Raw genomic sequence first — 23,586 nt, forward strand, 5'->3', positions numbered from 1 at the left:
GCTCTGCATGCCTTCAGCTCCTGGTATTTTAAACCTAGCCGACTGACGCCTGCCACTTCCCAATCCTGTGATCGCTGGATATATATAAAAAAATTCAAGGTTTATTCCGCTACACAAATACACAAAAATACCCTTTACATGTTGGATTGTGAAATAAATTCTATGGTCCGATCCAAGGATCATGTCCGTGTAGAAAGATTGCAACATTCAAAGCCCAGGTCAAACTACTCTTTTTAATCAGTTTAAAGCAGATTATTATTAATAATATTTTTTTATTACACTCTTCATAGCACAGCCAGTTTCTTATAAAATGAAACCACATGCAGTGTTTAATGGTAGCATTAAACCATGTAGATATAGCTTTCAAGGAAAACCCAGCAATTTGTGCACCTTGAAATCTCTGAAGTAGGTAGCTGTTTGCATTTTAGAACTGTGCCCATAGGATATAGAGTATCAGATAATGTATTACTATATTAAATATACGGATATACCCTTTTTCATAGAAACCTTTCCTAGCTTCTCTGTCCATGGCCCCTTTCATTCAATAAATTTCAATTTTTGCAATCATGGAGGTTTAGTTCCATGTGGGTGTCATCTAGCACAGTCTGCAAATGAATGCAGCTCGCCTTTCCCACTAGCCATAAAATCTGCAATGTATAGGGAACCTCAGAGACCCAGTTAACTTTTGTAAAGAAAATAGATATTAATTAAACATAAGCATTTTAATGAAGGGAGAGAGGGGGACCAGAGCAGGAAAATTAAACACAGATTAAACTTCAGCCTCTATTTTACGCAAAGCTAGTTTCAGTACCTTCATCTCTTTATGACAGATAAAGAAGTCAGAGCTAATGGCTTCTCATTATGTTGCTGCTCCTTCATGGTCCAATCAGCAGCCTGAGAGCAGGGAGGGGACACTATTGTATTCTTGCTAAGCAGAAGGTCTGGGGTGGGGGAACAAAGGTTTTTCAATTACCATACTAACTGGAGAGCACATTAGATCATTCACATATATATAACATATGTCTTCCATAACTAAAAACATGTTTAATTATATAATTTGAGAAAACAGGAAAAACATTTTAAATGCTCATAAAATAGCTTAAAGGCATCTAAACACCTTTATTTTCATTGGCAGTGTTTGAGCGTGTTTGCATGTGTTTGTATGGTGCATGCTGTATTATTATTGGCATCCAAAAACAACTCCTGTGTACATGCACTTTTACTATGAATAGAGATTTTACACAGGAGCATTTTTTGGGCATTTAAACACTGGAAACAGTCCATGTAAAGCAGACATTATAGCCTCATACAGATGTCATATGATTGTTGCTGGTGATACAGGAGCAACACACACTGTACACACAGCGCTGTTCTGTTCTATGAAAAGGGGAGAATGAGGGAGTGGCACCCTGCTGCACACTCCTTCATAGGAATGCAAAGCAATTGTTCAACAATCTGCCTATTGGGGAGCGTCTGTTGTGCTTGTCTCAGGCAACAATCATCTGACGTGTGTACGTACCTAAGGGATTTAAAAATGCAGTCATTTTGGTTGTCTCAGTTTTAGATAGAAAAGTTTACCTGGCACACCTGAACTCCTTCCATACATAATTGTCACATGCACTATAGCTGAATTACATAATACTTTGTCCATTGTGTCACAGCACATACTAATCTCCGTCACTGATAACCTTTATAGTGTAGATGCCCTGGAATACCTTGAATTTTTTTTTTTTGACACGCTGAGTCACCTGCATGGGTTTCCGTTTACGCACACCGCAATATATTCTTTCTTTTAGTATTGGTAGTCCTGGCTTTTTAATTTCTTTTTCTCCGTTCCCTCTACAGCTGGCCTGCCTCTGGGCGTTTTAAAGCTGATCACAAAAAAGCCGTATCAGAGGGGTTTTTTCTGTAATGACGACAGCATCAACTATCCCTTCCATGACAGTACCGTCACCTCCACTGTACTCTACACAGTAGGCTTCACTGTGCCCATATGCTCAGTAAGTAGCTGAATTTACAGGCAACAGGGGCGTCTTTTGAGGCACGTCCGGAATTGGGCATACTCGCTACAGAAATTGTACAGTCGGAATGTAATTTGTATGATCAGTTTTCTAATACTTTAAATAAAAAGCACTAAAAGTATGTACTGAACATTCTACATATACAAGCAAAAGTGATTTTATTATTTACATTTATACAACCTCTGTCAACCGTACTTGATATTGAAAGGATCTTACAGGATACCAGTTTTGCGTGCAACCCAGATCATTGTTCCGTGCTCATAGTGAATTGGGTAATCTATTTACTAATACTGTATTAGGTAAAAGTTAAAACTATTAATCTGGAAACAGATCAGTGTATGTGAATATGCTACAATATTGTGTTTTTTTTATTCTTTATAAGAGTTATTTATAGGAGTTAACAGTAGAACCACTTCTCTGATCATGATGTTCTCTCTTCATACCACGGAAGTAAATTATTTTTTGACCTAAGTAAATGGCTTCAAGCTATGGATGTAAATTGAATATGACAACACAATTATTGTATATGTCATCATCATCATCATCATCATCATACATGGCAATATGGTGGTCTTAGTACATTTGCATTATTTAGCAATCGCAGAAAATCACTATACTAATGGTTGTAGTACAGTAAACCTATGGACAGATGCCAAATAATGACCCATAAAATATAATGTGTGTACCACGAGGTCCTCAATGCCGTTTATTGATCCACTGATTGCTAAACGACTGACTGTGGGTAACTGCTGTGATTTCCTATTGAGAAGGAAGCAGTGTGGTGCTTCCCTGATCATCCTCCCATTGTCGTCCTCTCCATAGAACTGAAAAGTGCTGTGTGTACATCATTCATTCGTTCTACTTTCTTTAGAAATGATCACAAAAGAGTGTTTCCATCAACAAAAATTTTACATGTTTAAAACCCTAAAACAGAATTTATAACATGTAATATCCTGATGCTAAATCACTTTATTTAGCTTACTATGGTAAACTGAAATCTTATTTGTGGTTACCTTGTATATTATTGTACAAGGTATGGGCATTATCCAATGCCTGACGTACCTGCCAAGCCTGCCATTCTTCTCCGTTCCTACATTATACTACCTTGGTATTCATGGTTGTAGCATGGGTTGCTGGGGGATTTCTGAAATCCATCAGTTCAGCTCGGGAATGTGCAGAGAAAGATCAGCCTTCTGCGTCTTATTTTACTGGCATGACTGTTCTGGTGACCTCAGACTATTGAAGAACTAAAAGTCCACTTGGCAGGACCAGATGGAACTTTAAGGTCCTCATTGTCTGTAAGTAACTGAAGAAAATTGCCTTGAAGCACTGTTTGTATCATAATATGACATTTCTTGTGTTAATGGTATATCCTTACTTGGTTTATATAATAATATACCTAACATCCAGCATGGATAGGCACGTATACATAGTTTGTGAGAACAGCTACTGCTTAGCTTGCATGTTAGCGACTCTTTATTTCTGGGAAAGTATATAAAAGTGGTGGGTTTTATTTTTTTTTTTTTACCAGGTACCGTAATTATAAGTTATCACTATTCTGTTTATGTGTGGCTTTGTGCCCAGCAGATTTAAGGTTGTAGCTTTGTTTAGTCCAGAAGGCTTTCAGATTTTGGAGGAACATTTAAGACCTGTACACCTTCCTCGATTGCATCAGAATTTCCGTTAAACTAAAAAATTCTGGTAATACTAAATATACTAAATGTTTCCTTCAACCAACTGAAACTTTCTGTATCTTACAGTTATCTCCTAAATCTGGTGCAACACACCCTTAAGCAAATCCAAACCTCACATTAAAAATGTAATATGTTGATGTTTATCTATGTTTAGGTGGGTGCGTGCATTTGTTTTCTTTTAGACTTTTTTCCTTTTTTTTTATCTTTGATACCTCTAGTACTAGTGGTCCCTGAGTTAAGGACATCCGACATATGGACGACTCCTAGATACAAACTGGGCTTCCCTGCTGGTTGGTGTGCATGAAAAAGGCTTGATGGGGGGAGGGGGGCAGTTCGCATAACTTGCAGAAGAAATCTGTTCTGCAATATCTTGTAACTCTTTAATGACGAAGACAAACTCTGCAGTTTCTTTTTGCATATCAAAGCACAGCTTGCTCCAGAGGTTAATGAATGTCTAGGCTCCATATATAAAGAATTTTTTTTTTACTATGTTTGTGATTACCTCATAGTGAGGATTTTATACAGTAACTGACACCATGCTGGCTAATATTATGTTGAGACAAATATCTGTCCTAATTGAATTTATTAAAATAATGTACCTGTTCCGACTTGCATACAAATTCAATTTAGGAACAAACCTACAGTCCCTATCTCGTATTTAACCCGGAGACTACCTGTAACACATTTCCTGCTTTTGGATAACAATTCCTCCTTACTTTACTGTTTGCCATCCTAGCCCTGAACTAGAACATCCCCCTATTTCCAGTATAACATAAAGGAGAGAAGTTCTGTAGTTTATAGAGATAGCTAAGAATAATATACTTCATATGAGTGCAGCACAGCAATCCTAGAAACAAATTTGGGCAAAATCTGCAGCTATTTTTTTCTTTCAGTTTCAAACCAATATAACCAAACACCTTCAATGGTATATTTACCAGACCGAAACAGAGGAAATGAGAGAAACTGATTATTAGGGATTACATACCCATTAACCATAGTAATCTGCAGCTGGATGGAATGAGGATTGAATTAGTTATCAGTGTTTGGGTGTTGTCTATAACTTACTTAGGTTACTGTCCTCTTCAGGGAATAAAGTTTTAATTCTCTCATTTTGTATGCGCAATTTACTGACTAATAGTATTCATGTAAGGAAGAAAAAAAGAGAATGAGTCACACTTTCCTCTTTTGTAATGGAATTAAATGCTTTAAAAAGGCGACAAGTCGTCCACATTCTCAGTGTGGGCCTGGAGTCTCATTTTGGGCGCTTGTCAATATGGTACTGAATGCCATGACATCACTTGAGATCATAATGAACTGTTGTGTTGAACAATGGGACGTGTGTGAGATTGGAGCCTGTTTGTCTGTAGAGAAAACAAGTGTACAGGGACAGACCAGGATCCTAGGACCTCGCTGCTACTGCATGCCCCTTAATAGTGATATAAAATGTGTTTATTCCCTAAGAGTGAAGAAAACAAATATACAGAATTTGTGCAGGATTCATTTATTGCTGTACACCCTGCATCTATTTTTTGGTTGTACTTGGAAATGCATGTTGGGACAGGTTTGCCTATGAAGCTTGTCAGGTCCTAAATGAATATGTAAATGGTCCACAATATCCTATGTGTGGGCAGGTTGTGCTTTAAAGCTATGCTGTCTGAGCATGCATGAATAATAATGATTGTTCATAGGATTTCACCCCTTTTATCACCATGTTGATGATCATCAAGTAAACTGTTGATGGCACCATGTTGTCTGCTGCATGTTCCAAGCCTCAGTAGTTCTTTACAGTCATTTGCAAATCATTGAGAAAGTGGTGTCTGTGTCTTGCTTGAGTTATCTATATAACTGAGATGTAGTTTGGTTTTGGTTGTAGAGAAGACTAAAAAATACCAAAAGATGCTTTTAGTTGTATGGAAGGTTCTTAGGGTTATAGTAGACATCTAACCAGCTGGACGGGTTTAAGAATGAATCTGGGTTGCTGATTGTTTACTATGGTCATCACAAAATTGTAATAACTGTATATAATTGTAATAACTTTTTTTTAAAAATATTATGCAATGCAAAGTCTGTAATTTGCTACTTTGTTTAATAAAAAAGCTTAAAAATGTTCATTTGTTAGCACACCCTCCCCTCCCCATATCAGAATTCTGCATTTTACAATTGTTTACAAGGCATGCAAGACATAATGTAGATTCATAGGCCACGGAGCATTCAATTCAGGGCACTTGTTTAAAATGTACCCCCCCCCCCCATAAAAAAAAAAAAGTTGACCTTAGATTGTGTTGAAAACATATGATTATGGCAGGGACATTAGATTGTGAGCCCCTTTTAGGAACAGCTAGTAACATGGCTATGAACTTTGTACAGTGCTGCGTAATATGTAGGCGCTATATGAATACTGTATAATAATAATTATGATGTCTATGGCCAGCTTTTTGGTTTTAAGTAAAACAGGACTGGATTAGAATCCCTGTCAAGTTTTATAGTTGCATTTGACCCTGGTGGGGATATTCATCCTTTCTTTGTGTTCAGTTGACCATTAATAAGAGGGGAAAACAGAAGTTTTAGAGTTGTTACCGGAAGAGGTACAAAGGGGACATCTTTTTTAGTAATCTATTTTGTAAAGATTTCTTTTACTATTACGTTTCCACAAATCAAATCAAGCAAATCATTTTCTGTTCGTTTGGTCAATATTTGGGCAGAATGTCTATTATATATTGGGCAAACAAGCATTTTTTTAAAGATATATATTTATATTTATATAGAAATCTAAGGCATGTTATGTGTTTCAGTCAACATTTCGATACAGTGTAATGGAAAAATCCATAGATATTCTGATCAGTTTTTAAACAATTAGATTGTACTTGTAGCGGATAATATTCAAATTAAATTGTAAAATGTATTAAAATTTAAAAGGATTACTGATCCTCTACCTGTATTGATGTGTTTCTTGTTCATATTTATGAAAAATTCAGTTTAATTTCAAATAAATAAATAATAGGATTGAGTTGCATAGTATATTCCTAGCATAAGGCTGAAGTTGTGGTTTTTCCACCCCCGGATGTTTAGAACATCTAGCACAGTGCTTTGTAGTTTCTTAGGGCCAAATTCCAAGCTCTTTAGATCGTAGTAAGTGTAAAGCTGCGTACACACGTGCAATAATTATCGTTGGAAACGAACGACTAGTGACCGTTCGTCCATTAATCGTTAACAAAAAGTGCACAACGATGTCGATGAACGAGGATTGTCACTGGAAACGAACGACCGGCAGATCTGATTGCGTGACAATTGTACACTATCTATTGTGTGTACGGTCGTTCAATGATCGTGGATGGTTCTGCAGTACACTTTCTCCTTTACATGTTACTTCCTGCAGCGTTCAAACGATAGTATCTAGCGTGTATACATTTTTGGTGGGTTATATTTGAATAATCGTATCGTTACAGCATGTACAGAATTGTGCACAATACGATCGTTTAAATATAATCGTTAGTCGTTTGTTTTCTAACGACAAATATTGCACGTGTGTACCTAGCTTAAGGATTTGGCTAGCAGACAAGCCAGGTAAACTTTAAATACCAGATTGTTCTGCTTACCAGAAGTGTACCTTTAATGGAAAAATATTCCACTGACTTTACTGGATGTTGAGAAGAATATGTCACCCCTCAAGTGTTTATTATTAGCTGGTGAAAATCTACTTCTTTGTGTCCAATGTGTATAAAAATAGATTTGACTGATTTAAAATGGCTGCTGGAATGCTAATGTATCCCGAGCTGCCAGCCCTGAGAAGGAGCAGCTGGAAAGAAGGGAGGCTTACCCTGTCATGGCCTATTGTCCATGTTGAAGGCGTCACAGGAGAAGCGATCTGATATTTGTTCTTTTGTAATGGGATTACTGTGGTTTCATTAAGTTTTATGACTGTGATAGAGCTGTAATCACATCGCCATTCTCCATGTGAAACAATAAATAATGTCTAATAGCTGGTAATTAAAATGTTCTGTATCTGTTGAGAAACAAATCTGTTTTTTCTTTCTTGTTTTTTGGGGTCTATTCATCATTCGTCGCTGAGTTCTCTGATTAGAGTAGGCTTCTTTGTCTGTAAAGGGACCTTTGTATGTTTAAAACCGAACAATATATACACAAAACCATACTTTATTAGTTATTGGGTCTGACATTCTAAACACTCCAAGACTGTAAAAAATAGACTATAACAGACTATACGATCGTTCAAAATAATCGTGAATAATTGTTGATCGGTCGTTAATCGTTCATTTTCCAATGATAATTATTGCGCATCTGTACCTAGCCTTAGTCTGTGTAAATAGGTGTATGGTTGGGGGGAGTGTAGTTTGCCTACATACAGTACATTGTACTATATATATTTTTTAGCCTATGTTGTTTTGAGTTTACATCAAATATTTACCTCTTATTCTATGTTTTCTTTTGTTTGCTGATAACAAAAGGACTTGTTCTCACTAGTCTCTATACTCCTGAAAGTTTGTGCCTTACCACAACACATAGCAAAACATAATAGGTATGTTCGTGTACCATTTTACCATTGTTTCTTAATGTCAGCAAAACACACAATAGCATGCATTGCCATAAATCATATTTTTAAAAGCGTAACATACATGACTTCTTTCAGTTGTGGTTCATATTCCAAAGTGATTTAAAACACAATATATAAATATATATATAAAATACAAATACAAAAAACACAATACAAATAAATAAAAAACACCACACACCCTAGTGGGAGCAAAATGTAAAATATGATATCACCTGCACATGTTATACTACATCTCGAAGACTGAAACACGGCTCCAATTAAACAGCATTTCCAGAAGACAAGTCTGAGGATGCCATTCTTGTTGTTTCACATTTACTTTAGAGTTACAGGTAGTGAAGAATGTTTAAACACTGTACACACTTTTTGGAATGGCAAAATATAACAGTTGATTTATGGCTATAAAATGGCAGGCGCTGATGAAAACAATGATCTGACTTAATTTTATTTTTTCTTGTCTTTTCAGATTTATTTATTTGTATTTTTTTAGTGTAGCTGTATGTTTCCAGAGAAGTTTTACGCCAGTGTTCTGGGATTCTTTGTCGACTATATAGCTATCTCTGTAAATCAGAAGGATTTTTTTTCCCCTATCATTTAGGAAGTGGAGGAAATACTATAAAAGTCCGCTTTCTGTTTTTGGACCTGACGGGAAAGGGAGTTTTTATTTTCTTCCACTTTTGGCTTTGTCTTTGTTTATGTAACTTTTCCAGCCAAGTGCTAAAATATTTCTGATTTATTTTGAAAGCTATAATCAACGCCAACAACCAGGTGTGTGCATCGTAACTTTTCAGGAGTAATTTATTTCTGGATGTTGTCTACGCTACGTTTGTAGCTTAGAAGTAGAGGAGTGTGGATCTGTGTATGTATTTGTGTGTGTGTGTATATTTATGTGTATGTGTGTATATATATATATATATATATATATATATATATAAAAAATATGATTTTAGTGGTTGGCATTATGTCTGTTGTGGTGGAGCAGATATGTATACATGTATTTACTTAGCTGCCAAAAAATAACTGGCCACAGAATCGTAAGCAAAAAGTAAACATAAAACTTCCTGAAAAGAACCAAGTTGTGTTATATTTCATCATGATATGGTTACTGGGTATTTTTTAATAGCATTCTAATGATTCCACAGAATAATTTTTTGAAAAGAACAAAGACCAAAAGTGCTAAATTAACGTATTAATGATGTCTAACTGGGGTGTCTGGATCATAAAATTGTTTATATATATATATATATTTATTTCAGTTGTATATTTAGCAGTTTGATAGAATTCAGCTTTATTTTATTTAAAGCGGAACTATACTAAAAATAAAAAATGACACTTACCTCTAATCCCGCAGATCCCTTGATGGCTGCTTTGCCCCTTTTTTTTTTTTTAATTCATAAATGTTTATTTTACATGTACCGTATTTTTCGGCATATAAGACGCACCCAATTTTAAAGGAGGAAAATCTAGAAAAAAAAGATTCTGAAAGACTATTCCCCTTCTGATCACCCTGTGCCGATTTAAATTCCCCTTCTGATCACCCTGTGCCAATTTAAATTCCCCTTCTGATCACCCTGTGCCAATTTAAATTCCCCTTCTGATCACCCTTTGAATTGGCACAGGGCGATCAGAAGGGGATAAATTGGCACAGAGTGATCAGAAGAGGATAAATTCCCCACTCTGTGCCTATTTATCCCCTGCTGATCATCCCTTCCCACTTACCGGTCCGTTTCTCTCCGCCGGCTTGCTTCCGGGATCGCGGGGGCACTCTTGCTCTCCCAGCTTGCTTCCGGGATCGCGTGTGCAGGCTTCTCCTCGCTGGGTCTGCAGGAAGGCGGAGACACGCGCTGCAGCCAGGAGGAGAGGAGAGAAGACGAGAAGCACGCGGGATCGCGGTATCGGGTAAGTATGTTACTGGTTTTAATTATTTTTTAAACCTGCATTCGCCGTATAGGACGCACCCACTTTTCCCCCCCAGTTATGGGGAAGAAAAAGTGCGTCTTATACGCCAAAAAATACGGTAAGTGTTGTCTAACCTTTTATGTAAAGTAAAAATGTTGAGTCTCGGTCTGCTTTAATAAGGATATTTTGGAACTGTTGTAGGCCAAACATTACATTAAGTTGATTATTCACAAACAAGGCAGATTTTTATTATGCCTTATTTATTTGTTATAAAACGTTCACCTTTTGTCTAGAGTTTAAGGCAAACTCCAACTAAATCTCTTGTCCCTGTTATGGTTTATTACTGTCTGTCTTTCCGTGTTGGTGACCATCGTTCTTGTAATGCTGTCACAAGCTGGATTTGAGGGGTAGTCTTTCTGACGAGGGTCACTGATGCAACAAACAGTGGACACCGGTATTTCTACGTCCTGACTAGTCAAATTGGAAACAGTAAGTTTTGCTTTGATTTGGGTTTTAAATGAAACTCGCATTAAAAAAAAAAAATAATGAACATATCTGATTGTAGGTGGTCATATTCTCACGGCATTGTGAGTCTTTGTTCTTATTAGGTGCGATTTATATTTCTTCCCAAGGCTTAATTTTGACCTTTTTAAGTAGAGATGTTTGAGTTGCTGTTGTTTGAATGTGTGAAATGTCTGTTGTGCTACACCCTTCTGCGGCAGGATAGATTTCTGAGGGAGCTAATATTAGGATGGGTGTGTGACCTTCTCCTCTCGGGGTGTGTGTGACATCATTCTAGCTAATAATTAAAGCCTCTCGTTGACATTATATAGACCATCACGCAATTCCTATAGAGAAACTTTGGACTCTATGGTGCCGAGTCAAATTAAGTTGACATGTCTGTCACTTGCAACCCTTATTTATTGTACAGCACTGCCTAATATCTTGTTGCTATAAAAATATGGTTTAAGTTTGATAAATTGTGAATGTTGATAGCTCGTTGAACAACCAAGTTCTGGTATAGGCTTTGAAGAAGAATTAAAAAGTGTAAAAATTGCACAGAGGCAGTTCAGGTTTTGCAGAAGGAACAGGCCTAATAAAATATACTTATTTGTCTGATCGTAATTTTTTTTTTTATATTTAAATTCTCTTCTCCTCACTCTGGCATCTTTACCCAAGCCTTTTTCGAGTTTGGGATCTTCAGTCATCTTGATTTGCCAGTCCAGAATGACGTATCTCACGGGAGTTTATTTATTCCCAGCAAACCAGCTATGCAGCCTGGATCGTACACTTGTTAGCTCAGTGCACGCTTGCAAACGGGCAGGCAAGTTTGTGGTATTGCCGGTGGGACATTGCCTGTCTCTTTTGCAATCAAGAATCTGCCTGCTTGCAATTTTTAATGTGACAGTTGTTTGTTTCCTAAATTGACCCGAGGGCTTCTCCTTTCATCTTAAAATTTGAAATAGTATAATGAAAAGATTATATGGTTAAACTAAGTGCAGGAGGGGATTGGGCTATGGGCAGGTAGGCCTTTGCAATTGCCTTTATAGTAAAATGGTCTAATCCCCTCTTAGACCTATCATCCTACCAAAAAGTAGTATGGTTTTGAGATATCATGGGATCGGAACTGTGAAGGAATTTGATGCTGATAAATTTTCAGATGTGAAAATGCTTAAAAATTACCACTTCCTTTGGAAACACAGACCTTTCACCATACCAACTAATTGTTGTAACACCATGCCATACTTTGTATGGTACATTGTTTACCCCATCTGTTCCTGTATTGAAAGCCACACTTGCTTAAATTTGATCTTCCTTTGCATTTATGTCAATGGAATCCTCTTTTTTGATAAAAAGAGCGCTGTACAGATAGTACTAGATCTTTGCACGAGACAATCACAATCATTCGCCTTAGTTGACAGTAATCTATACTCGGCCTAGAGTTCCCAGTCCTCCATTGGTTGGTTGTCATTAATGCTTAGCAAATCTTTCTCAGTTACAGTGATCATTTCAATATATTCTAGTGCATAGTTTTTTGTTGTTGTCCCCATCTTGAAAAAGTAAGATAAGGTTACTACTTTACGAAGAAAAAGCACAGCTGTATTGGCCACAATGCCCAGATAGCGCTGAATATTTATATCTTGATAAAAATTTCCTGATCGTTTCATCTCTGCTTTTTTATGTTTGTGTGGCACCCAGCCATGACAGATGCCTATGTATGACGTGTGACATGTTGGCTTGCAGCAGATATTTTACCAAGCGATTGTCATTTAGCAGCTGACTGTATTCTGGACCCACATGAACTATCTTTAGTCTGAGTTAGATTTTTGAGTCCTGTAATAGCTGACTTAAGTTAAAATATTGAATAGATTACACTGTTCTCCCCAGCCCCTTTTAGCCGGGCGCTTCACCCAGCAATTTTCTGTAACCACCCGGCTGTTGGATGGTTATCAAAGAGATGGGTCACAAAACGGGCTGCCACCCGCCTTCAATTTCTTCCTACCCGGTTAAAAAAAAATTCTGCTTTGAGCACTGGAATATTTAGGTAGTCATTGTATTATAGGAAATTGTACAATAATCTAATTGTGTGGCTTTAAGACTTGTGGATGTGGTCATTTGGAATCTGAGTAACGGATTGAAAGATTGAAAGGATCTCAAATGTCATGGTTTCATTTAGCCAGGTTTCATTTACTTTTTACCTTCCATTGGGGAAATCGCACTGTAAACATGGTAACTACATAGCTTGTGTTTGTTTATTTGACAAATGTTTGAAGCAGTTCTCCTACAAAAACATTGTGAAAATCAAACAATGTGCTGACATATGCACACAGGTGTATTAAAAACACATCTTTAGGGTAATCTATTTTTTCCTAAATGCGTCTGACTTTCGATTTCTGTGTACACAAACTTTAATGGCTCTGGCCTCTTCCACCTCTATTCAAATAAGGCAAGCTTACTAATAGAGGAATAGGATTTACATTCTATTTATGGAGTAGTAATGCATTAAATCTCATCTCAGGTTTTTAAACAATTTACATATATCTATATATATATATATATATATATATATATATATATATATATATATATGAAATATTACTTATTTATATAATTTTTTTAGAATTATTATCTTGTATCCATATAGTACCTGGCAGACTATGCTTTGAAGTTGGTTCAGGGGAAGTTAATTAACCTTAATGACCATTGGATGTAGGGGGAAACTGTAGTGCTCCGTGGAAACCCACAAAAACAAAGGGAGAACATGCAAATTTCTTTTAGATCCTGTCTTGCCAGGATTCAACTCAAGGACTCTGCAAAGGCAAGAGTGCTAGCCGCTGAGCCAACCGTGCCACCCCCTTAGGTTTTTTGCTGAGTATCTCTGCTTGGGAAATATCACCCCTCTGTCTTCCCTTATATCTATTGTCACTGAGTTAGAAGATAAATGTTCCAAAATTATCCAGTTCTCAGAAAAAGAGAAGGGAAATCTTCCAGGGGGAACTATTGTCTTAAAGGCCAACTAAAGCCAAAATTGGCAAGAGACAAAGACAAATTCTCCAGTGTTATCTTTTATTGAACAAATTAATCATCTAAATATACTGACTTGTGATCTCCCATGCCTCATGTCTTTTAACAGATTAAGGCCTTGTTTACCACCTTATGTTCTGTGAGCAGGAATCGCCACCTCCTCATGTAGATACATGGTTCCTACTGTAATACAGGGGTGCTGGGTAATGGAACCTGGCATCTATTGCCCTTCGTACATTGAATGTCATATTGATATTCCCGCTGGCTGAATTCAGGGATGAGAGGAAATTAGTTGTAGTGTAGTGTACACACACATTTGGCCAATTAAACAATTTTTTCCTCTATCATGTTTCTTCATTACACCTTTTTCTTCCAATTAAAAACCTGATTGCTATTTGCCTTGTTCCATTTTTGGTTTAGTCAGGTTTAAACAGTTTTTCCAACACTATTGTGGATCTCAGAGTAGAAGTAAAGGGAACTGACTACAACCTTCTTTTTACCAACCTCCACATCTTGCCCTCCTTTGCCTCCTCTCAGACCAGGTCAATTGCAAAGAGATTCCAGTAACTTCCACCACACCCTATTCTTAACCGTCCTCTCTTCATTAACTCCCACTCTTTGTAAAATTGCATCTCTGGACCGAGCTACCACACAATAAAACCACATTCTATCTTTGGTTCAAGGTAAAGTTGCCTTTTCCACCTTCCGCTTCCCCATCCTGTTAACTCCTGATCATGGCACAACAATCACACTAAATATCTAAAAAAAAAAAAAACTGCTTTTGCAAGTGGAATAAATTTGGACTGAATAGGAATTTCTCTGTTACAAGGCTAAACTACATCACTTTAACACTGAACTTACTGTTTCCTAGCAAAATTGCCTTTCTGCTGGTATACAGGCATCCAACTCACAATCCCTCCTTGCCACAAAGGACTCCCTCCTAAACCCTACAAGCCCTCACATTATCACTACTATTACATAGCCACATACTTAAAAGATAAAATCATCAAAATCAGAAGTGATGTGCCAGCTTACCATACCTCTCCAACCCCATGCACCTGTAAATCATGAATGGATGACAGGTTTCTGAAACTCAACCTGGATAAATAAAAGAACTCATCTCCCCCCTCGCTCATAACCTCTTCTCCAAGACTTCTCTAGAGCTGCTACCACTTGTTTTCAGAACTCCCTTGCTTGTCCTTTTAGGCTGTCACCTACATTCAACTAATTTTAAAAAACCCCACAACCTACCTTTTCACACCCATTTTCTTTTGTTTCTTAACCCATCACTAATTGGCCTCCATTCCAAATCCCCCACCTCTGAGATTGTGACCTCCATGGACCAGGGTCCTCTCCTCCTCCTGTGTCATTGTACTTTTAATTTTTTGTTTAATTTTGTCATCTGCAACATTTTTTTTTGTACAGCGCTCAATATTATGTTGGCACTTCTTAAATAAAAAAGGTTATTAATTATAATAAAAGTGAATCTGACATGGTCTAAAAGGTAGCAACATGTCTGTGCTGAACTTGTAATGCTCACAAGTACCGGTACTGCTATATTCACTTTCTTGGGAGCCCCTTTAAGGTTTAAGTTGTACATAGGGTCTTGAATGTTACCCATGTCACAATAAAGCCCATCTGCTTACCATTTATTTGTAAGTGCAAGTGTTTTAGATTAGGTCAGGTTTGCTTAATGACTGCATTGGATTCATTATCCCTGTGAATGTGCTAAATGGTTCTTTTATGTAGTAATATTTGTTATGTGCTGTAATCCTTCCTTTTGCTGTCTTACAAATCAGTCTGGGATGTTGGCTCTTTTATAAATGAAGCATGAACCACAATACTCTTCTTCTATTCTATCATTTCCTGTTTTTTGCTTTCCACTTTCTCTGCATTTTGCACCATTTCTCATTAACTCAGTGTTACATTGTGTTATGCCATTGCTCCCTGCCAGTATTAACGCATATCTCTCTTCCTTTTGCTAGCCGGATTGCCTTTTGCAATTCTCAATTTGAAGCATAGCTCCTTCAAACGTGGATTTTTCTGTAACGATGATTCCATCCGGTACCCGTACAAAGAAGACACAATTTCTTATCAGTTGTTAGCTGCCATAGTGATACCACTCAGTATTATTATTGTAAGTTTTTTTTTTACCTTTCAGGATTCTTTGGTTTTCTTTGCAGTTGCTGTCAATTGAAAATGTACATACCAGTACTAACAAAAAAAAATATATATTCACGCAATATTATATTTTGAAATATAATTAAAAAGTCTTAGGCTGCGTACACATGTTCATTAATTGTCGTTGGAAAGGATCTTTCACGTTCTTTTCCAAAGACAAAAGACTGAAAAGATGTATGGACGAGTGCTGTACATACAGTGCCATTCTGCTCCATGGAGAGGGGAGGCGGGAGAATGAGTGAGCGTCACCCCGCTGAAAGCTATCCCTTTCACTCATTCGTCATTTGTGTATCCGCCAGGACGCATTCATGAACGATTCACTATGGCTTTTTATAAATAAAACAAGATGACAACAACATAGGTATTAAATGCAAGCACAAATTTCCAATTACAGTCACTGGAGTGATTGTGCAGCATTACTTGGCAGCTCCTCCTGAATTTGTAATAAGCAAATACTTTTACTAGATACAGAAAAAACACAAGGATAAGTGTATCTTAAAAAAAAATGTACACCAAGTCAAAACTTGTGGAATGTCATTCAGACAGAGACAGTATTGGAAAATGTCTACATTGGGACCAGAGACTGCAACTACCCTGTCTGGTAAAATTTCCAGTAAGCAAAGTAAAACTTAGCTCATCCCTCACTTAACAACAGGTGCTCTCCTGCCCTGCCCAGCATTCTAAATTTTGGAGGGGGCCTGGGAATCATTCCATACAGTCCATAGCTATTAGACCTTTCATCATCAGAAGTAATGTTTTTCCAAAACCAAAAGTAAATATCTAATGCAGTGTTTCTGAACCAGGGTTTTGTGGAAACCTTGGGTTCCTCCAAAACTTGTCAGGGGCTTCTTGAGCAATGAGCAATTTGTACCTCTCAGGTCGTAACTGACACCAATGGCCAGCAATGCACTAAGCATTCTTCCCACTGACCACACTAATCTACTGTGAGCTGTGGATATAATAAATATAGCAGGGGTTCCCTAGGACCTAAAGCGTTTCAAGGGTTTCTGCATGTTATGAAAGATTGAGAGAGGCTGATTCAATGGATCATTTAATATACCTAACTCCATATAACACAAAGAAACGTATTGGCTGTAAGTCTACTTTAAAAACTCTAAAAACAGTATTTTATGGGAGAATTGGACTATAAATAAAATGTGTGTAGGAAAATCTTTATTTCTGTCAGTACCATTATCTTTAGTTGTGTTAGACTTATATTTAATGGGTGTCTGAGATTGTCATTAAAGCATGTCTGTGTTTAAAGAGTTTTCCATCTCTAATCTAAAATTAGATGGGAAAACTCCTGCATTCCGTGACCTGCAATCATACCCCAATGATAAACTGTTCACTTTGAGCCATAAATATCTCCCAGGTTACTGATGTCTTTGGATCTAAATGAATTTTTCCTAGTGTGGTCAGTCTGGCCTCCAAAATTCATAATTTCCAATTGGTTTAACAGGTCCAGTTGTACAAAAGCAGAACTGTGAGCAGGTAATATCCTCAAAGCTGCTATGGGGATCATTGTTATCAGTTGAATGGTAGTGGTAAAACTTTAGTTGTGGTATAATGAGGGATATTCATGTAGTTCCGCCCCATGGGCTTGGTAAATCTTGTATGTTTAGTGGTCTTGTAATGTTCTTCGCTCATTAACTTTATTTTGTTAGAACAAGCCAATTTTCTGCCATCTTGAAACTGTAGTCAGACCCGAGAAAGCAGCCATGTGCTACCGGGCTGTGTCAACAAGGGCTTAACATGCTGGCAGAGAAATAGTCATTGGCACGATCTCCGTGTCTAATAAAACACAAACGTGGCACTAAATAAAATGAATAGAAAAAAAAAAAAATTCAATGGCGGGGATCAGCAATTTTTTCTTGGAATTTCCCCCCCAGAAAGGTCTACAGCGTAAATGTTTAAAGGGACATAGTTATTTAGGAAGAAGAGTATGTGTAATATCAATGGTAGTAATGGTAATGGTGTAGAAATGGCCAGTTTGGTCCAGCTGGCAGATAGTAACTGTTTAATGACAGTAAATACTTTGGTATTTTTACTGCAGCTTCTTTGTAAGGGCATACAGAGGACAGAACAGCCTGTGCATGTTACATCAAGTCTGCCATATTTACATAGAATATAACACCAAGGTACTATTGTTTTTCAGAGGCCCGATAAATAATAGGAAAAAGGTTTATAAAACTGGTAATAGAATAGGAGCCTAAAACCCCAACTTCAGGACAGAAAGTGATGGGAAAATACCCCTACCCCACCACCACATTTATTAGAGTAACAAATGGTTATAACTGCTGTTAATGGTAATATTGTTGCTTTTACTTTCCTTTCCTGACAACTGCACTTCACATTTCTTGTACAGATGTCACACAGGAATTCATGGAATATCTCCTCAATAATATCAAGAAAAGACCTGACAACATATTTAACTTTTCCCCGCTCTATCTATATCTAAAACATTTGGTTAACATTGACCTTGAATAAGACAAATCATAAATAGTTGAAAAAAAAACACCAGGTAATGCAATAGTAGTTGCTGATTACTAACTCAATTTCCCTCAAAGAGGAAATATCATGATTTTTTTACCTTTTTTTTAACTACTAAAAGTTTTAAAATTGATGTACTGTACATTTTACTACATCATGCTGGTAGATCAGAGAGGTTTTGATTTCTAATGAGAGAGCACAACAGAACATTTTGCTTTTTTGTCAATCTGTACCTTGAAGCAAAACTAGAATATGGAAGGAAGGAGATAAGTCATTCCTCTGAATCATTTAGCTGTGTGTGTAATCTGAATGTCAGCTATAGAACCTTAAGTTAACAGACCTCAGTAAAACAGTTAGGGTTCACTTAGTAAACATATGAAAAGAAACCTGGATCATTACCTGCTGGCTTCAAATGATAATGAGAGATATTTTTGCAATAATTAGAAAAACTGGCAGTATGGAGGAGGATGTGACGGCAACAGGCTAGTCATGGAGTTCTTGGCCATGTCATGTGTAATCTAAAGTTTTGGCTATTCGTAGTTTACACAGGGGATTAACTTGATTTGAAGGAGCTAAACTGCTGGGTTGAAGTAAAAAGATGCTAAGTGCTGCAGAGTATTATGTTAAAGAAAATCTGTGCATTTCCATTCTGTCTATTACATGTAGATATTCTCAACTACATAACTAAATCAAATAGTCGTCTTGGCAGCTGGAAATTCTCGCTATAAACCCTTCTCTACTGTAAGATTCCTCATCGTCTCTCTGACAAGATCATGCGGAGAAAAGCATCGCATTTTGCCAGCAGTTCTGACAGCAGAAGACCTTGAAAGAATCTTTCCCAGCACAGAGAGTAAAAAAAGAATAATTCCAGCCCGGGAAGGTTGTCAGAAAACAGATGGAAATCTGAAGCTCCACAGAATGTTCTGCCCAAAGAAATGCAATCTCTAGAGGCCAGGCGTTCTCCTGGGCTTGGAGAATTTCTGCTTTTGTTAAAGGGCCCCTGAAACCAAGAAGCTGCCCCTTCCAAAATGTCAGTTCCCTGGCTTCCTAATAATCCTCCTGCTTTGGTACTTTGAAGCACTCTGATCCAGAACAAGTATATAGATAAGAATGTATTACTTTTTGATTTGATTACCTGTTCCAAGTCAGTGGCTCACTATGGATATCAAAGGGTCAGCCATGCAATTATAACCTTTGCATTACTCTAATTACAGGTTTACATTTAACGATGTAATATATTTTATTCTCTAGCCCATTATGTTAGTGAGTGAGGAATGCAACAATAATGTGATTAGTACCAGGTGAGCGCCCTTTTTTGGCCCATCTGCCTAAGTAACTAAGACAAAAATACTAAATTCGGTTATTTAACTTGTATCACAGAAAGCCCTGGGTCTACTTCTTGTTTCTGGATGTACCTTTTGGAAGTGGAAGTTGTGTGCTACAAAATATTAGGCCTCTTTCCAAGATCAAAAACAATTCCGCTTTTGTGTTTGTTGTGGACATAACTTGGTTGTCACAATGCAACTACACCCTACATTCCAGCCACTACTTCCCCATCTCTCATCGTGCTGTCGTTTCAGATGTACAAACCAGCTTGGAAACAATTTGTAAAGTTGAGCACAGGTACTGATACAGCTTACTGCTTAAAAAAAATGGCTGAGTGAGCATAATTTGATATTCTGTAAGTTTACTAAAGTTCTCTGACCTTTCAAACTTTGTTCTTTTTTGTCTTTCAATTTTTTTGGATTGTAAAGCAGAAGGAAAAGAAGGTTTATTTTTGCACCAGTGATTTCCCAGATTTTCCTTGTGATCCGATAGCCGTTTCAGTCATTGACGAGTAGTAGAATTTATTAGGTAGAATAATAGCACAGTTAAGCTTTACTCAGGCCAGATATTTTTATGTCTGAGTGGTTCTACTCCTCTTGGGTGAAAATCTGACATGGGTACAGCAGTGTGTCAACAAACTTTCAGCAATCTTCTTCAGCAGATTATTGGGTGACTATAGCAGTGCACAGTGGGGTGCCGCTTGCTTGTCCCCCCCCCCCCTTTATAGAACAGAATGGCTCTATGTGTACATCACTCGTTCGTCTTCTGCCACTTGAACTGATCATGGTCACCCAATGTTATTTATCACCATGTTTGGCAGCAGACATCCCCAGACAATAATTCTCTGTGGGATCTCTGCTGCTATATGCAGACTTCTGGCTTAAGGTAGCAGCATTGAGTTCCAAAACTCTCCTGTCTCTTTCTATTTTGATGGTTATTTCCTATGCGCTGCTTAGGGAGTGGTGACTTAACATCAGATTACAACTCCCTTAGTATGCCAACACTAGGAAATAATAGGTGCACAAAGGAAATCATTTTATCTTTTTCCTTCCTTGCATAGAAAAAGTTAAGGACAGAGCTAAAGAACATCTAAAGGTCAAGGGAAAAAACAGTAAGCTTATATAATATCAAGTTATGTTCATTTGCAAATCCTTGCTTTAACACTTAGCTTCAGTCATGGAGGTAAATACACAAAGAAATACACACGTGTGAATTGTTTTATCTGCCAAAGGTTTTTTAATTTAGTTCATCCAGTTGTGTGATCCAGACACCTCTTCTGGATAGTGTGGACACTTCCTGGACCTCCCCCTGTGGACTGTACTGCAGTTGATTAGAACAGCCTGGTCCAAAACCAGCCCAGCATATGATTTGAAAGTAGTACCTGGGCTTTCTCCTCCTTTAAGCATGTTTGGACTTAAATACATATACAGCAATAGACGTTTTACTGGCACAGAGTGCCGCTCTTCTCTCCTGTAGGGCTTCTGTGTAGAAAGTCACAATAGACTGTTATCTTGATCTTGGTACTTTTGTTAGTACAGTTTAAAATTAAATGCGTCACTAGTTGTACCGGCATATTTTTGTATTACAAATATCGTGAGGGTGGAGTAATGGCAATAAAATACATTGTGCGTAATAGCTCATTTTGTCTGGCCTTGCCTTTTTGTTTTGACTTTGCAGTGTATTACTTTCCTTTCAGAGAGTCATTCCTAAAACAAAATGTCTGCACAGGTAAAGGACTATTTGTATCACAAAGCCTTTTAGAGTTTGGTGTAGTTGTTTTTTGTTGGTTGTACCTGAGCAGAATACACTTAAGGAGTTGGCTATTGAGTTTACACCAAAAGATTGTGTTTCCTTCCATCATTCTGGGGTGTTTGACTTCTCTCCTGAAGCTTTCCTCAGCACACATTAAAATGCCATATTAATAATAAATTGATTTCCATTTTGCACTACTTTGCCCAGTTTTAGCAGTTTACACAATATTAAAAGTTTGCAATTTTTTTTTTATAGGAAAAAAGGGTGGGTAAAAAAAACAATAATGACATAACTGACAAAGAACTGCAATCAGGCTGCACAATTATTTTTTTGGATGAAGCAATGCTAGCGATTTTTGCCATGGAGTTATATTTTAAGGGACAGACAAAAGGGTAGAGAACCAGGAAATAACAATTTCGGAGGTTAAATAATTATTTAAAGTGGAACTAAACCCAGTCTATACTCGTATTCCACCATTTGGTCGCTAGCACCGCCATCTTTTTCCTTCTTTTCCTCGTTCTGATCACAGGCACGTGATAACAGCCAGAATGTGCAGCGCTGTATAATATGTTGGCGCTGTATAAATCATCATTATAAATAATGTGCCAGGTATCCAGAAACTAAACAGCTCAGCTATTCTGATAATTTAAGGAGCCATCAGGCAGGTGAGTATGTTTTACTGGAGAAGGGAAATTGCCTGTTAAACGTTTGTGATGAATCTCAGTAAGTAGGGAGCAATGTATGCCAAAGATTGTATCCACCCCCATGTTTTTTGCAGGCTGTCTGTAGCTGGTGGTGAGTTGGGTGTTTTGGTACATGCAAAATATAATAAATTATGTTGGTGTCTGTTCAGGAGTATATTAAGAAGAGTTTTGTGCCTGGAGTTCGAATTTAATGTATAAGTATGTTTCATCTAATCAGTAGAAGTCTGTAAAGGCACCAAATGTTACACATGCTCTTTATGTTTTGTGTGGTATTTAGAACTACATAGCACATGCAGCATTCTGGTGCAGTCATTGCAGGTTGCATATTGTAAGCCTACTGACAGTAAATATGCATTTTGGAGATTTTGCATTGTTAACTCTTGTCCTTTTTTGTTTTCCTGCAGATGATTTTAGGAGAGGCATTATCGGTATATTTTAAACGGTTGCAGTCTAATGGTTTTATCAGGAATCAATATGTAGCCACTATTTACAAAGCCATTGGGACGTTCATCTTTGGAGCCGCAGTCAGTCAGTCACTGACAGATATCGCCAAGTACACTATAGGTCGCCTCAGGCCACATTTTCTGGATGTTTGTAAACCCAACTGGTCCAAAATCAACTGCAGTGCCGGCTACATTGTGAACTTTGTGTGTGAAGGGGACCCTGTGAAGTCCAGTGAGGCCCGGTGAGTAGATTACTTGTGTGTCTTTTTTTGTGTATTGTAACAGACAGAGTCCATGGGTAACATGTGTCAATTGGATTTTCTGTTCCCATACAAATTATGTTTGAAGCAAGTCAAATGCAGGTCAGAAAGAGATCAAATGCAGACCAATGGCACCTGTTTGTGAATTCTGAATGATCCTAAAATTATCTGAAACTAATGTCAAACTTACTCCATCCAACTTGCATACACCCATACTCACATGTGATGTTAGGCTCCACACAAAAAATTCAAAGGCAGTTTTCTCAGCTGTAGCAGAGATGTTAGTGATTGTTTTGTAGCCAGGGGAAAATGTACAGGTAAGTTTTACATCCTAATACTTTTAGGTCTTAAGTGTATATTTGCTATAGTATATTGCTATATATAGCTACAGGTCGTCTCTAAAATCCTTTATATAACATTGTCCGAGCTTTACAGGAAACGTACAACTTTGTACATTATTGGCTGACTGAAGGTTTCCTATAGTCTAATGTATGTATAAGAATAATACAGACACAGACAACACTGGCATAGCTACCGTGTTTCCCCGATGATAAGGCAGGGCCATCAAATAAGACAGCCCCCCCTTTTTAGGTAAAAATGAAAAATAAGCCACCCACCGATTACTTACAGATTGATCAGAAGTGGACATGAATGGCACATGAACAATAACTGTGTACTGTAGTCTTCTTCATGGGTAAATAAGGCATCCCCCTTAAAATAAGCC

At 37.4% G+C, this 23,586-nt stretch overlaps 1 protein-coding gene across 2 annotated transcripts in view; it reads left to right on the forward strand.

Annotated features, from left to right (window-relative positions):
• PLPP1 (phospholipid phosphatase 1) overlaps positions 1-23,586 on the forward strand; it is a 72,664-nt gene that overhangs the window by 21,075 nt on the left and 28,003 nt on the right. Inside the window, exons 2-3 of one of the 2 annotated variants that reach the window (XM_072416437.1) lie at positions 1,846-2,000; positions 22,564-22,844. In XM_072416437.1, coding sequence (XP_072272538.1) covers positions 1,846-2,000; positions 22,564-22,844 — 436 coding nt within the window. Of the gene's footprint in view, positions 1-1,845; positions 2,001-15,691; positions 15,844-22,563; positions 22,845-23,586 lie in introns of both variants that reach the window. The other variant, XM_072416438.1, reaches the window with a different exon arrangement.

This window comes from Pyxicephalus adspersus, chromosome 6 (genome assembly GCF_032062135.1).
Source record: "Pyxicephalus adspersus chromosome 6, UCB_Pads_2.0, whole genome shotgun sequence".
Lineage (NCBI taxonomy): Eukaryota > Metazoa > Chordata > Amphibia > Anura > Pyxicephalidae > Pyxicephalus > Pyxicephalus adspersus.